General features: G+C 55.8%; 4 protein-coding genes across 4 annotated transcripts; 1 reads left to right on the top strand and 3 right to left on the bottom strand.

Annotated features, from left to right (window-relative positions):
- Positions 1-706: 706 nt before the first annotated feature.
- F5Z01DRAFT_719963 (K-3-type glutaminase) lies at positions 707-2,107 on the top strand (the record flags this gene model as incomplete). Its single annotated transcript, XM_046266566.1, has 1 exon — positions 707-2,107. The coding sequence occupies one exon, from the start codon at positions 707-709 to the stop codon at positions 2,105-2,107; it is 1,401 nt and encodes a 466-aa protein (XP_046120711.1).
- Positions 2,108-3,541: 1,434 nt separating this feature from the next.
- Positions 3,542-3,985, bottom strand: F5Z01DRAFT_672023 (uncharacterized protein; the record flags this gene model as incomplete). Its single annotated transcript, XM_046264759.1, has 2 exons — positions 3,542-3,649; positions 3,704-3,985. 2 exons carry the CDS (start codon positions 3,983-3,985, stop codon positions 3,542-3,544), a joined length of 390 nt encoding a protein of 129 aa, XP_046120712.1.
- Positions 3,986-5,081: 1,096 nt separating this feature from the next.
- F5Z01DRAFT_618147 (uncharacterized protein) lies at positions 5,082-11,008 on the bottom strand (the record flags this gene model as incomplete). Its single annotated transcript, XM_046261016.1, has 2 exons — positions 5,082-5,144; positions 5,201-11,008. The coding sequence occupies 2 exons, from the start codon at positions 11,006-11,008 to the stop codon at positions 5,082-5,084; spliced, it is 5,871 nt and encodes a 1,956-aa protein (XP_046120713.1).
- A 1,162-nt stretch (positions 11,009-12,170) lies between these two features.
- F5Z01DRAFT_488362 (uncharacterized protein) lies at positions 12,171-14,486 on the bottom strand. Its single transcript, XM_046260143.1, has 2 exons — positions 14,197-14,486; positions 12,171-14,136 (listed from the first exon to the last, which is right to left on the bottom strand). The coding sequence occupies exon 2, from the start codon at positions 14,024-14,026 to the stop codon at positions 12,338-12,340; it is 1,689 nt and encodes a 562-aa protein (XP_046120714.1). The 5' UTR covers positions 14,027-14,136; positions 14,197-14,486; the 3' UTR covers positions 12,171-12,337.
- Between the last annotated feature and the right edge of the window lie 1,113 nt (positions 14,487-15,599).

Raw genomic sequence — 15,599 nt, forward strand, 5'->3', positions numbered from 1 at the left:
GCAGGCATTGGCAGAGGTACCTACTGCTAGTTGAGTACAGGGTAGGCCAGATGATCCCCACAGTCACGTGGTGCCGTATTTTCCATATCACAGGAAATGGAACCTTCAAACTGAGCCGTCGCTTTGAACAGAAAGAAGCAAACTGAGAATTAAGGAGTCGATGCTTTCAGTCTATGGCCCTGTCATTAAGAAGGATCATGGACAGCTCCTCATTCTCGACTAACTGCTTCAAACATTGACACTTTCCCAGCCCAAATGGTGAGTTCTGCGTTCTGACATTAATAAGGGGAGTCCCTGTTTTGTTCTATCAATCCAGACGTACTTCTAGCGCCAAGTCGAGACCGCTTCGCCGCCCCAGGACGGGCCATGCGGACTCCGCGATTCCCCTCACGGCCTCGCGAAGCTTATTATGTGCTGACGGGCGGGGCGGGGAGTCGTCAGCGACTCAGCGGTAGCCGCCAGCCTCCAAGCATCGTGTCAACTTTATGTAATGGCGTGTCCAGTTGTCGTTAGTCAAGCGCACGAGGAAGGAAAAAAAAATTCATCCATGGGGACGACGGATGTTTGAATGGCAGCGGGGGTGGCTCGAGTCCAAGGTATTTTAGACGCGGTCAGCATTCCACGAGACCTCGTTGAAACATCACCTCATCTGAGCCATCGTCTTGTCCTCGACTCCTTATCCCTCCCGCCATCCGACACCCTCGACATGAAGTCCCCCATCCCCGACTACCTCAACAAGGTACTCGACAGAGTGCGCGATGACACCTCTGGCGCCAATGCAGACTACATTGAGGCTCTCGCCAAGGCGGACCCGGACAAGATGGCCGTCGCCGTGGCCACTGTCGACGGCCAGGTCTACTCGGTAGGCGACGACGACGTCGAGTTCTCGATGCAGTCCATCTCCAAGGCCTTTGTGTACGCCCTCGCCATTGAGGACAGAGGCCTATCCGGCGTCCTCGCCAAGATTGGCGTGGAACCGTCGGGTGACGTGTTCAACAAGCTGTCCCTGGAAGCGGGCTCAAACAAGCCCATGAACCCCATGATCAACGCAGGCGCCATCACCGCCCACTCGCTCGTCGGTCCCCCCGATGCCACGGCGGAGGTCAGGGTGGCGCGCATCCTCAAGGGTATGTCCATGCTGGCAGGTCGAGAGCTCAAGGTCGACGAAGCCGTCTATGAAGCAGAGATGAAGGACTGGCACCGGAACATGGGGCTCGGCTTCATGCTCAAGGCGGCCGGCATCATCGAATGCGACCCCGCCGAGGCCGTCAAGGGGTACATTCGTCAGTGCTCCATCAACGTCACCGTCCGCGACCTGGCCATCATGGCTGGCACGCTGGGCAACGGCGGCGTGCACCCCGTCACAGGCAAGAGGGTGATTCCCAGCCTCAGCGTTCGACAGGTCCTGTCCGTCATGACCACCTGTGGCATGTACGACGCGGCTGGCGACTGGGTGTCACGCGTGGGTATTCCCGCCAAGAGCGGCGTGGCGGGTGGCATTATCGGTGCCCTGCCTGGCCAGATTGGTCTCGCGGTCTTCTCCCCACGGCTCGACAAGAAGGGCAACAGTGTGCGAGGCATGAGCATGTGCGAGCATCTCTCCAACGACATGGGCATGCACATGATGGACATTACCCAGGTGGGACGGGCCACGGTGCACACAAAGGTCATGACCATTGCTGGCGGGGTCAAGCAGGAGGGGAACGAGGTCGAGATCCCCATATTTGAATTGCGCGGCGCCATCCGCTTCGCAGGCGCGGAGCGCTTCACGCGCGCTCTCGTGGAGCAGCTCGCGGCGCCCTCTGAGGCCCGACCGACGCACGGTAAGCACCACAATGCATGTGCCATTGTCTTCTCGTTGAAGGAGGCCTACTCGCTGAACGATGTGGCACAGAAGTTGTTGCGTGAGGACTGCTGGCGCGTGATGAGTGAGGGTCGCAAGCTCGTGGTGATCGACCCAAACAGAGTCCTGAGCCTAAAGGGGAACGACGAGCTGGAGAAGAACCCACCCAAGATTGTCAAGTCGAGACAGGAGGCGAGGCGATATATTGGTGGTGCTGGGTGCCACAAGGTCTCGAGCCACAGCGACTCGGGCGTTGACATATAGGCAGATGGGGAATCGCAAGAAAGCATGGTCGTTCTCATGAGTCCAGGTTCGGATGTGTAATGTTTGAGTTGTCCATGCTAGATCGCCCCTGTCAACATTCTTACGACCACCCCGGTTCGCAAGCTAGAGACAGGTCTATATCTTTGAATCATCACTCCTCATGACAATCGTTCTCCTATGCTCTATCAAATGCATTCAGGAGCAGACGGACATGCGGCTGGCCCCCAACTCCGCCGTGGCTCACGGAGTCGCTCAACGCAAGGCCGCTGTTCCGTAAGTCGTTTCCAGAAGAGATCTGAGGCTGCACCTGAACAGAAGAAGGCAATCGTAGCGGCATGATATCTCGTCTTCTTCCTTATTGGGTATCACGTCTTGGTCCTTCTCTTGGCGCGGCATGGGCGGACGCTAATCGATCCGTCCAAGTGCTGGAAGGGCGACGGAAGAGGGACCTTCTTGGTGAAGCAATGCATACGGATTAGGTATAAAAGGAGAGGAAACCCCTTCCCACAAGAACAGCAGATCTTTTACGACCAGCCCCGATCACACCATCAGTCGCAAACACTGGCCTCCTTACAATATCCACCCACATCAGAACTTCTCAACAACCTTCACCATGACCAAAGGCTGCTCCCGCCACAACCTCACCAAGGCCGTCGCGGTCTGGGCAGCGACCGTGTCCAACTTCACCGGCTACGACAGCCTGTGGGGCCCCCTGCGTGCTCCCGACTCGCACCACAACCTCTACCCATCGAGCCTCGACGTCCCGGATCGCATGAACGTGACCGTGTTCCAGGAGATGATAGAAGACATCCTGCCCGACCTGACCGCGTTCAAGATCTGGCGGGACGAGGACTTCCCCATCATTGTCGACGAGAAGAAGTGCTCCGTCTTCTTTCGTACTCTCGCCGAGGGCGTGTTTGATGGGGGCCGCCCGTACACGCAGGAGTACTTTTTGCTTCAGGAGTGGACCAAGGATGGCAAGTTCATCCAGGAGTCTTGGGAGATGCTTGACCCCAATGCGATCTAAGCTCAGGTGGGCATCTTCCCTTGGTTGAGGAGTGGCAGTGGCAGGGTTTTGGCAATGTTTCGCTGGTATGTGTGGATAGCTGCCGCTGGCAACGTCGAGGGATCTTGTAATGCGCCATTGTCACGAAAAATGGTTTCAAGGCTCTTTCAATCAGCAAGTCAACTCCTCGACGTCTGTTGTTAAATAAGCTTCTCCTCATATCTTGCCGTTGTTGCCGTTGGGTCGTCGTCGCCTAGGCCAAGCTTGCTGTAACGGTGGACTGCTGGTGCCAACTTGTCTCCTCTATAGTGAGAACCGAAGACCAAAATTGCTGTATCAGTGAAAGACATACGTCGCGAACCCCGAGCAAGGCTAGGCTTCTCATGACAGCATTCGACCCTGCGCGCGCATACAACAAAAGACAATGATTACCCTTCCCTAAACGTCCAGACGCCCAACATCAAGTGACAAGCAGTGGCGGCCAAATCACAAACATGCCCAAACCCTGACAACCACAATGGCATCGACGCTCGTCGCTTACTGTTCCCAAGTTAGCACCACAACAAGTTCACCGTCCATTAGACGCGCACCTTTGTCGCCGCCCTCGTGGCGCCCGCCGCCTTCTTCTCCACCTTGTTGGCGGCGACCTTGGCCTTGGCCGCGACGCCGCCCGTCTTTTTCGCCGGCGTCGTCTTCTTCTTGGTCACGCCCGCGCCGCGCGCCGGTGTCGTCCCCACGGCGGGCGCGGCCGCCGCCCCCTTGGCCTTGCGGCCCGTCGTCGTGCCAGGCTTGCGACGGATCGTGGGCTCCGTGTCCACGGTCTGGAAGACGCGTGGGCGGGCGTTGCCAGTCTGCGAGCGGGTGCCGGCCATGATGTCTGCTGGTGATTCTACGCGGAGAGAGAAAAATCTTGTAAGCGCACGTCCCAGCAGACCAGTTGAGAGAGAGGCGACACGGATGGAAGCAAAGCGCTGGCTATGCGACGCGTCCAAGGGGGGATGCGACAGAGTCGAAGCGCGCAAAGGAGGCAGCTCGTTTCGTCGCAACGGGCGGCGGATGCGCGCTGCTGCTGCTGCTGCTGCGGGGAAGGAAAGGGACTCACCAGTTGTGCGGTCTTTGGGGCACGTATAAAGAGAAACGGGGATTTCTTGGTGTCAAACGCAAGAGCGAGAACTCGTATGCTCAAATGTCACAAGAATGATGGCAAGATTGGGTTGGACTCGGGGTGGAAGAAGAGGAGAAGGTGAGGGAGCTGGTGTGGTGGGTGGCACTGGCGAGATGAGTTGGCGCTGCCATCAATCAATCAACAACAAATCAATCAATCACCCACCAGCCCAGGCCAGACCTGACCTGACCAGACCAAGGCCAGCTGACCGACATGGACCCTGCTGAGGTGAATCTGGCCCGTGTTCCCTTCCTGGGTTTATTTCTTCCCAGCCATCTCAGAGTCCTTGTCATACCCGGCTTGCTTCTGTCACGTTCGGTTTCCTCCCCAGTTCCTCGCTTCCGCTGGCCCCGTGGTAGTCTGGAACTGGGAACAAGCCAACGCCAACAAGTCACAACCCCTGCTTATCGTCCATTTGAGGACAACAACAGACAGCAACAAACAAGCGCGCCCTGCTCGCCATGGAGGAGTATCTGGTCGGTTGATCAATCACGTGCCTGGCATACATACACCTTCCAGTGTTGCCATCATCTCACCCGGACAGGATGGCCACCACGAACCCTCACAACGCTCATGTCCGACAAGAGCACACGCGCGCTATCATATATTTGCCCAGGCCCAGGAGGCAGGCTATCGAAGCATCATAGATCTATACAAGTACTACTGTGAATCTAGGGGTCCCCGCGCACGTGTTGCGCCCACTAGTTAGACTGACTCCTCGCGTGGATACAATGTCTATGCTCCCAATTCCCTAAGGTAGCCAACACAGCGCGCTCTGCTCTTTTCCCATCGGGCGAGGGTGTCTACGCAAAGTAGCTCTTCCACAGGACACCCTCCAGATCCTCCAGTTGCTCCGATGTAAAGTACTAGATCGCATTAGTGTGTGCCCTCGGTCAAAGCTGGCTCCGGTTTTTGTACGTACCTTCTGGTCGACCGTCCAGCTATCCTGCCTCGTCTTTTTGAACTCGCTTAGAATGGTCTTTGTTGCTTTACCAACAGTGCCAGGGTCGCCGGCCGCGCGACGAGCGAGCAGCGCCAGTACTTCTGGCATCCACTCTGGCGGAGGCGTTGCGTACGGGAACGCCTCTATCAACGCACCCAGACCCAACACAGCAGCGTGTCGCCGCGTGACCTGCTGGTTGTGGTTCACGGGCGTCTCTGTACCCGGCGCACGGCGCTTGGGCATAGGGTTGCGCCGTAGCTCTTCCTCGAACCGGTCCTTGAGTTCCGTAATCTTGGCGTCCCGGATGACACGCGGCGAACAGCGGATCATGCCTGCGAGGGTGCTGGCGGCACTAGTGCGCACCTCAATCTGCGAGTCACTGAGCATGTCAGACACGGCGGTGAACAACTTGTCACGCTGGTCCCGATGGGTCAAGAAGATGCGCCGGAAGTAGATCACTTGCATGTTGACAAGAACACGTAGGCGCTGGTGCCAGCTAGAAGCTGTCCTACCTATGCGCACCATGGCATCAATGAACTTGACGTCTTCGCCGTCGCGCAGGGGGATGTTGGGTAGATGGCGGTAAACGTGGTATGCCGTGCGCATAAGCTCAGGATCCTCCTTCACATCCATCATGTGCAACAGCTGCTCCATAAAGGGCTCCGGGAAGAACTCTGCGAGCTGAATGCACTCTTGCGACTGCAGCGTACAGTCAAGCCACATAAGCACTGTTTTGGAAGCTGAAGTGTAGGACGACGGAGTTTGCTGTCCGGGCGCTCGCTCGTGGCGCCACTGCTCAAGCTGCTGGAACACGCCGGTAATGGTCTCGGTAAATTTCTGCGTTGGCTTGTACGGCCGGAGACCAATGGACGACGACTCCCTGTTCTTTCGCACCAATTCTGTCACGTTGGGGAATGATTCGTGGTACCGGGTCTTGTAGATCGTAGCAATGACTCGGCCCATGGCTTCTCGCACGGCCTTGTATGGGTGATCCAGATGGGCGAGGAAGTCCTGGAGATTGGGCTCCATCCCCTGCAAGCGCCACCCTCCATCGTTGGTGGCGAACTCGAGCAGCTGGATCTTGGCCGACTCCTTGAAGGCAGCATTGCTCGTCATGTCCAGTCGGAAGCTCTTCAGAGCATCAAAGATCTCGTGGCATCGACGCGGGTCCCTACTCTCGAGGAGCACGTGCAGACTGGTCAGCCAGTACGTGACATTCTCGGGCGTCAACTGCTCAGAAATGATCTTCAGGAGCATAGGCGCGGCAAAGTTCCACACGCGGTTGCGCATCTCGGGAGGATCATCGCAAGAGCCAGTGAGCATGGCACCCAAGATCTCCGAGGCAGCGCGGTGCTCGTGCTTGTCGGAGCCGTCTCCATACAGCTCCTTGGTCAACTCCTGAATCTCCTCCACCGTGGCGGCTGTCTTGCCATAGTTGGCCAGGTCGAAGCAGTGCGTCAGGAGCCACACATTGCTGAGTCGGTAGCGGTCATATGTAGAGTCTTTGGGCTCTTGTTTCAAATACGCAAAGAACTTGGAGAACCACTGTTTGTTGAGGATCTTGCCGATTTGATCTCGAACCGCGTTTTCCGTGTCGTCGTAGCATTCAAAGGGTGCAGGTTTCGCCTTGGCAGCAGTGAATTCGTCCCCCCACACAAGCCAGCCCGGATAGTCACAGTCGACCATGTATTCAGCACCTTCGGGGTGGCTGAACGCTTCCAGGTAGCGTTGGGTGAAAGCCTCATCGCCCTTCTCGACCTTGACCTTGAGCATCTGCTGTTCGTTCACTTCTTTCCCCAGCAGATAGTTGCGGTAGTCGTGCCCATAAGCCGCGCGCATGTCAATAATCGTAAACACCGATGTGAATGCCTGGAGGTGATGACTCCGAAGAGTAGGGTGGGTGTCATTTGTGCCCTCGGCGACCAGATCCACGAATTCACTCGGTGCAATAGTGTTGAAGCGACAGCAGAGGTTCGTTGCGAAAAGTGCACATCGACCAGCGATCTTCCAATGGGCACTCTTGGCCTTTCGCGTAAGCTCTAAGCCTAGATCGGCCTTGGCATCCTCAACCTGCGCGCGTCGCTGCATGATGAAGTTGTGGCGCCTGCTGATGATGCTGGCAACATCCTCAGTGGGCTTGATGGTGTCGAGAACTGCTTCATCGAGAACGATGAGCCGCTCAAATGGTCGGCCGAACGAGATGAGGTTGTAAACGGAGCCAGAGCCCAGCTTTTGAATAGACTCCTTGTCGATGCTGGCCGATTCAATGAAGAGGCGCATGACATCGGGTGCGAACCTCCAGTCTTTGACAACAGTTCGCAGCAGAGATGTGTGCAGAAGGGTGTACATGGCGCCTTTGATCCGATCATGGTCGACGTCTCGCAGAGCCTTGCGGAAGGCCTCGATAAGCACAGGAATCACAATTGGCCTGCCGCCGATCAACACCCTCAACGAGGCGTCTTGCGCACCTTGGGCTGTCCTTCGCACATCCGCATACAGTGACAAGCTGGACTCCGCTAGATCGAGCAACAGGCGCTTGTCCAGCTCGCTCTTGTGCCTCGTTGTGGCGTTGTGCTTCATGCGCATCAGCTGATAAGCCTCAGCACGCTTTATAAGAAGCGGGCGTGGGTATGCCTTCCGTAGGCCCTTGATTCTGAAAGGAGAGATGTCGGCCTTGTAGATGCGCCAATGTCTGTCGAGAGGGCGGGCAGACCTCTCAATCCCAACGTCCGTAATCCAGTTCCGGTAGGCGCTGTAGAGCGAGGTGAAGCTGGCTACGTCGTCTTCCTGGTGCTGACACAGGAAAGCGTGCGTCTGAGACAGCAGGTTGCCAATGTCTTCTCGGAGACCATGTATCTTCTTGTATACCTCGTCGTTGGGCTTCAGAGCGTACCCAGCCTTGTAGTAAAACTGCGGCCGGAGTTCCTCGTCTTCGGCGACTTCGGCCAACGGGTCGTCGTCAACTGTATCCACGTCGTCGGTGGCTTGGTTCATCTCAATGTCCTCGGAATCTGTCGCAGCCCGGCGGGGATCGAATAAGGCAGCCATGCCTGAGATGTTCAGCCTGATCTGTTGCATGATCCGTGAAACCTCATCGGACCACTCCTTGTTCCTCCCCGTACGGCTCACAGGCGGGTTATCGCTCATCAGAAGATTCATTTGTTCCGTCGCGGCACGCGTTTGCGATTCAAACAGCTCCACGGCAAGCTCGATCTCAGGAGGCGAGGGCTGGTGCCACTTGATCGTGAGATCAGCAGGTGAAGTGGTGCGGCCCCAGTCACCAATGTCCAAACCTCGGGCAACGTCCTCGGGCTCGTAGAGTGCATGGTCGATGGAGTAGACGGTCGTAAGGTTCAGAAGCAAGTGGTGAATGAAATTCCAGACGACCATGGTGGGCAGGCCTCGGCAGTTCGCCTGCATGTACTTTGCAATCTCAATCAAGTCGTTCTTGTACGTCAAAACCTCGCGGCCGACATGAACAACGACCATGCCAAGCATGCTGACGTGCCACACAAGAGCGCGATCGCGGGGGAGATAGTCTGTTCCCGTGGTGCGGTCCGAGGCTGCGTGGTTCTGGTCGATCTCGTTGCGAATATTCACTATCAACATGGGAATGAATACCTTGAGGCACTTCTCGGGGTTGACCTTGCAAAGGACGTTCACTGTCCAGGCCATCGCATCTCGTGCTTGATGGATGACATGGCTGGATACGAATGCCGCCAGCTTCTCGAGGGTGAGGTCGAACAACTCTGGTGACAAAGAGGAGAAGATGGGCGACAGCGCTGCGGGTAGTGCGTTGATGACGCTGTCCTCAGGGGTTCCACCTCGGCTCTGATTCGCGTCAGGGAGGTTTTCCAACAGCGTAAACACTTTTCCAAGCAGAGTCACAAGGAACTCTCCAAATCCAGCTGTGGAGGACCGCAGGATATTTGCTTCATCCTCGTCACTCAGCTCGGTTTCATAATCGACCTGCACATTCTGGCCTTCGCGCTCAAAACGCTCCATCTCGCCCTGAACCCATTGCATCGCCAGGTCTGTACCATGAATATGATCGTCAGGCCTCGTCAGAGACGACATTGGTATACTGTAAGCCACGCTCTGGAGAAACGCCAGGGTGATCTGGGTCTTGTGAAGATCGTTGGCATCAATACCGGGTAAGGCTAGAGCCATCAACGCAGTGAGGTGGCATCGGTAGCCTTTGGTTCTTGACATGACATTGGCGATCATCTGGAGCCCGTTCAGACTCGAGGTCGTGCGGTGGACCTCAACGAGGCCTTGCAGACTAGGGTAGAAACGCTGCAGAGCTCCAGGAAGAATAATGTCCGGCTCCAAAAAGGCAAGGTTTTGCAACGTGTCGTAGTAGTATACAGCGACTTTGGAACTCTTGGAGAACAGGCCCATGAAAGTCACCTCCTTCAGAGAAGTCACAAAACGCTTCTTCAGAGGTTCATTGATTCTGCGGTCGTCTGGGGTGCTTGATTCCCCATTCTGCTCGCTGTTCCATCTGGACAGGAAACTTTGAGAGAGATATAGCGTAAGCTGACCGAGGAATGTGGTCCAGCCACCCTGATTCGATGGATGGAAGAACGTCTCGATACTGTCCAGAAGACCCTCCAAGCTGGCCATGGCAGAGTCCTCGCCATCCAGGCATTGAGGAGACAGTGACATGACAATGAGTCTGGCCATGGAGTGCGCTATGGGATACTTTTTGCGGTCCTTCTCTAGGTACATGGCTGCACCAGCCAGGTAGTCCAATGTGGAGTATGGCGAGCCGGCTTGCCCAACAGGAATCCCTGTCAACCGCAAGACGGCGGAGAAAAGAACATCGGATTGCTCCTTTGTGAATATACCATGGCGGCCAAAGGGTACGTGCTCGCAATGGAGATGATCACGCGCGAAGCGCGAGAACAGGTCGATTGACATGGCATCAAAAGACTTGGATCGATTCACAAGCGACCATAGGTGGAAGATGGTGGGGAAGATCTCGGCTGGTTGACATTCCCTGTTCTCTTCTGGTGCTGGAGAGCTCGGTAGCAGAGTCATGAGTAACGAAAAGACAATGTAGGCGTTGGACAGCTCGTTAGTGCTGAAAAACGGTAGAAACTCGTCCAGCATAGCCCTGCGTTCTTGAGGATCGAAGTACGTGCATGCTTGATAACAAAGCTTCATGAGTGTCTTGCCCGTTTTGCGTAGTGCAGCCTGTTGAGTTCCCGCCTCTGACTGGAATAGGGTGGGCTTGACTTCTTCCCACAGCGGTCGCCAGTCGAGAATGAGATCCTCCACGGGCTTGAGATAGTGGGTTTTGCGCGTTAACGAAGACACCATACGGGCGAACCGGTCGGAAGTTGCCGTTGCCACGCCCGGGGTGAGAGTTAGAGAGTAGTATAGCTTCGTCAAGGTGACTCTCTGTTCCCTTGTCATCTCGAACTTGAGGTTGATCCATGCCTGCAGCTCTCTGGTCCAATGTACAGCTCCCGGGCTATAGTCTTCCGCTTTGACGGCGATGTACAGTTGCTTTAGGATCTCTTCCAGTGCTGCGTCGCGCTCGCTCTCGGCTTCGACGTCGAATGGCAGCTGCTTGAAGTAGGCAAACGTGCGGGGGCGGTATCGCTTCGGATCTTCGTCTGTGGGACTAGAACGCCCGTTGGCGCAGGACGCAGCTGCACCTGGCGATGTGGCACGTGAGACAGGCTCCCATGTTGAGAAGTCGTTGACAAGATGGGCCACGGCAGACGCAGGAGCCCTCATGTCGGCGTATTCGCCTCGGGGGCCGTCGTGCTCGTCCATGGTGACACAAAGGGCCACGAGACAGTCGACGTGAACAGCGTGGGTCGGCGCAGAGGGGCTTTGGTGACGTCGCGGGTCTGGTTCGCTCTGGCGTCCGGAATGCGGTACAAATATCGATATCCGAATAGATACGGCACTGGGCTATTACTGCTTTCCCTCCGCGTTGTCGTCTGCGCGTAGGGCGCGGTAACGTTGTTGGTGACTGCGGTGCTGCTGGGGTATGATGGGATGCAGCTTGGTACATGGGAGCTCCAAGCGGAAGAGAGAAAAAGCAAAGGTGCTTAAGTGTAACAAGGTCTGCGACGGAGCGTGGCAGCCATTGGGGAATTGCAGGAACAGAGCTGCAACCAGCTAATCGAGAGTCGATCTTGCTGGTTAAGAGGACGTGCGAAGCAGGAGATTGGAAGCCAGGGCTGGAGCTGGTCATTCATAATGGACCCGGGGTTGGTCGAGGTCGAGGCAGCCATAGATGATGCAGTCGCACAGTGCACACAACAGTAGCCCCTCCACTACTCCGCTTGGGACCATTCACTGATGTGGTAAGCGGTGAATGAGCAGAGCGGGCAGAACACAGTGACTAGTTTCAATGGAGCTTAGCGTAAGGGTCCTAGGAACCTAACTCCGGCCGGCTTGATTCAGTTCAGTCGTCATTGAAGGTTGTTGATTCAATGTCGACTACAACTGCGCACTTTGATAATCAGTAAACACGTGTGTCAGGATATCGTGCTCAATTCAAGGTGAGTACATGATCCTCCAGCCCGGTCTCATGGCCTACCTCTCTTCTACAGGGCGCTCCCAGCCTGGCCTCACGGTATGGTCTCCCATCCATCTAACCTCGATGAATGGAGGAAGTATGCCCAGACTAGGTTACCAGTGCACGCGCGGCTAATAATCAGCCGCCGGACAATGACCAGGGATTGGCAACACAGACGTGGACGTACGTATGCAGATGGGTGCCTCACTGCCCACGTGCGTCCGCGCTGGTCTGATGAATGAGCTGAAGGCCAAAAAAGGACATCTCAATCTTGTGGTCTCTCACATTCCACGATGAGCCAACGATCTTATCCACTAGCCACAGGGTGCATACGATGCCCGGCTGCCGCTGATGCAACCGACGATGCCGCCGCGTGCTGCTCCACTTGCTCCCGTCACGGTCGCTGTAAGTAGCCGCGTGCTCCTCACCCCGCACTCTGTTGAAGCAAGTGAATGTATAATTACCGGTTGCAAGATGTGTTTGCTCATTGAATTTGTTTGGAGAAACACACAACCTCTATGTAACATGTCGCTTAGGACGCTTAGCTCTAGCCTCTCGCCTAACAGTAGTTGTAGCTACGTGACTCGACAACTCCTGCGCCTGAAAAGTTTGCATGTCAGTTGCCGTACCTTGATCCGACAGCTGGCCGTCTTCCCATCGTCCACTTCCTCATTGACGCGGTGGACTCCCTTGAGAGCACCAACGGCCCCCATGGGGAGTTCAGCCAGCGACGCTGTTCGCGGCTGGTAGTGCGATTGTTGCTGCTCCGACTGACGCCTCCGCATGAAAGCCGCCCCAGTCGACATTGCTCTCTTAGGGACGTCAACCGGCGACGTAGGACTTGTGACTCCAGAAGAAATGTCATAGTCGCAGCTGTTTGGAGACGACATTCTAGACGGTATTTCTGCAGGTGAAGTAGGTGGCGATGCCAATGGGTAGGTGCGGCGCTTCTGGGCAATGCTGTCAGAGCTGGTTGCTTGGGGGCTTGCAGTGCTCCTGAGCGCCTTGGGATGCAGAGAAGCTGGCCAGCCTTCCAGCCTTATGCCTACCCAGCAAGCCGTAACAACCATCAAATCCTTCAACTCCTCGGGAACAAGCTCGGCTGATCCAGTCTGCTTCTGATCAACAGAATGTTTCACCAGGCCCGTCGCACTCGGTGGGAACGGCTTCGTAGGGGGGCCTTTGGAACCAGCATTTTGAAGAGTGCTGTACGTATCATATATCGCAAGTTCGCGCGGTGTAAGCATGCCCATGATAGGGTGTCGCCGAGTCGAGGGGTCGATGACCGAAAAGGTCCAGGTTTCCTCCCGAGGCACAGGGCTTGTGCTTGACGAACAGACTGAACCATCCACGGACAGCGCAGCGGTTCGGGTAGGCTTGCGCGCCCATCTCGCCACAGTTTTGAGGCCGCAGTCGTCGACGCGCGAGAACTCAAACGACCCGTTCTGCAAAGGCTTGCAGCCCCAGGCAGTGCCATCGGCCATGACAATCTCGACGGCATCGTCGCCCTGAGCTGACATTGGGCTCACGACACCAAGCAGGTCCCTGTCTTCCAGGCGACCATCTGCCGAAGTCGACGATGGCATGGTTGCGCTATAGTCCTCGCTTCGAGCAATCAATACGTCATCTGTCCCCAGGACGGGCTTTGTCTTGAAGATGCGAGGGCATCGCTTTGCCAAGCGGGGCAAGGCAAAGGGGCCAGAGATGGTGCTCGAGGGCAGAACATCAAACGCTGGCATTGCTCGACGGTCATCGATTTTCTGAAGCTGGAGTAGATTTTTGGGCCGGAACTGGATGAGGACGCGTTGCTTGGTCTTGCGTTGGGGAGCTGGATGTGCCAATGAGTACTTGGTGGCTGGACGGGGTGTTCGCTTCTGTCTCTTTCGGCGACCTGATAAGGTGCTATAACCACTGAGCTCTGATTCGGCGATTGACTCCTCGTCTTCACTGGGCGCAATTTGGCTTGGGTACGGAACTGGTGCCATCGTCGGCTCTTGAAACCGGACAGCGAGCTCCTTTCTCGTGACGGCTTCGGACGCCGGTCGACGGGGAAGCTGAGGTGGTGGTGCCGGATCAGTGTATGAGCGCCGCTCAGGAATAAAATCAGGAGATGCTGAAGGTAGAGGATAGCGAGTGTTGGCTTCGGCAAGTGGGCGAAGAGCAGATCGAAGTAGTGGTATAGGTCGCTTGGGAGCTTGGTCTGACTCTGTGGGAGAGCGAGAGAACTCGTGGCCATGTAGGCCAGCCCCGGCGTGAATGAACATTGTTGTTGATCGTGGAGAAGGCAAGTGCCTCAGATGGAAGGAGAGAGCTACCGGGCAAGGCGACCCCCTACCGGTTTCTCAAAACCATCAAATGCAACGACCTTGGGTCGCTGCGAATGCACCCTGTAAGAGTGAGGATTGGCCAGCTGAGGAGAGTGGTAAGAGCGAACGTCTCCTTGCTCCCGTACAATGAATCCCGACGTGGTGAAATGCGGTCAAGAGGAACAAAGTCGTGCTGGTATGGCCTGTTTGGGTCTGATCTGTTTGAGACGCCCTAATTACCACCGGTTTGCTGATCCGGAACCCCAACCCCCGGGTCATTAACAAATGCAGCCTATTTGCGGCTACGATTGGTGCGTTTGATGCGAGCGGCTAAAGAACGAAATTCTGATCTCAGCCCTGCGAGCAACGACTTTTGAAGGAATATAGAGAGTTGATCCCGATGTAACGAAGGAAGGGCGATAAATGAGTGAAGCCAGAAGGTGAGCTTGAAGGTTTAGTAGGCGCAGCCTGTCAGCCAGCCCTGTCACACTACTATTATGAGTAGGTATGGTGAATGGTCGGACTCGGACACGGGCCAAGGCGAAGCGAATCCTGAGTGCCAGTGCTCTCAATTATGGAGCCACACGGGATTCCGACTCGCAGAAAATGGGGCGATCATGAGACTGGACCGCGGTGGTACAATGTGCTGGCGGGGTGGCTTGAATCTTGAGGCCAAGTGCTTACTTTGGATGATGCAAGTTGTGTACCGTTTCGTTGGATGATTGCTTCGCGATAGAACTGTGTGATGTTGAATCAGTTCCCCTACTCTTCTGCGCCAGAAAGCGCTTCAATGTGCTGAAACCTCATTTGTACGGACTATGGAAGAGCATCTGAGCGCGGACCTCCGTTGTCACCAGGCCCGACGGGGTCCAACATCAACTCCGACCGCTGAGTCAGATGCCAGTATCATGCCCGAAAGTTGCCGTGGAAAAGCAGCCCTTCACCGGCATCCGCGGAACGACAGCATGGCTATCCAAGGACGGATGGGTCAGCAAAGCCTGTCTTTGCGGACTTCATGTTGTGACGAGAGCCACTTTTCGACAGAGTACTACGTATACAGAACGAAGTGCGTACATACTTACAGAGTACACCTACGTACCCAGAATGCACGTGCGACTGATTGAGAGATTTTGGCTAGACGAATTCAATTAGGGATCTCGAATTCGTCATGCCTCCTAGATCTACGTACAACAGATACATTCATGTAGTAGCTCTTAGTTAGTCTCCATATGCCGGTCTGAGGCCTTGACATTGAACTCGACGTATGCGCGTACATTATACATGTTCCTAGGTTTGGCGGTTCACAATCGGTGGCCTGGGCAAGTATTGATCAACGTAATACGCTTTGCGAGGTGAGCTCAGCCAGCGCTCAATCGTACATGATTCATTCGTGGAGCCTCGAAAAATTAAGCATAGCAAGGTGCCGGCCTGTCGCTGCCAGTGACGAAAGTCAAAAACCTTCCCGCTGTGGGACACCATTCCTGAGAGAACGGAGTCGGGACTCTGGCGAGTCGCGCACACCGACGCGTAC

The sequence above is a fragment of the Emericellopsis atlantica genome, assembly GCF_019669845.1.
Source record: "Emericellopsis atlantica unplaced genomic scaffold F5Z01scaffold_6, whole genome shotgun sequence".
Taxonomy (NCBI): Eukaryota; Fungi; Ascomycota; class Sordariomycetes; order Hypocreales; family Bionectriaceae; genus Emericellopsis; species Emericellopsis atlantica.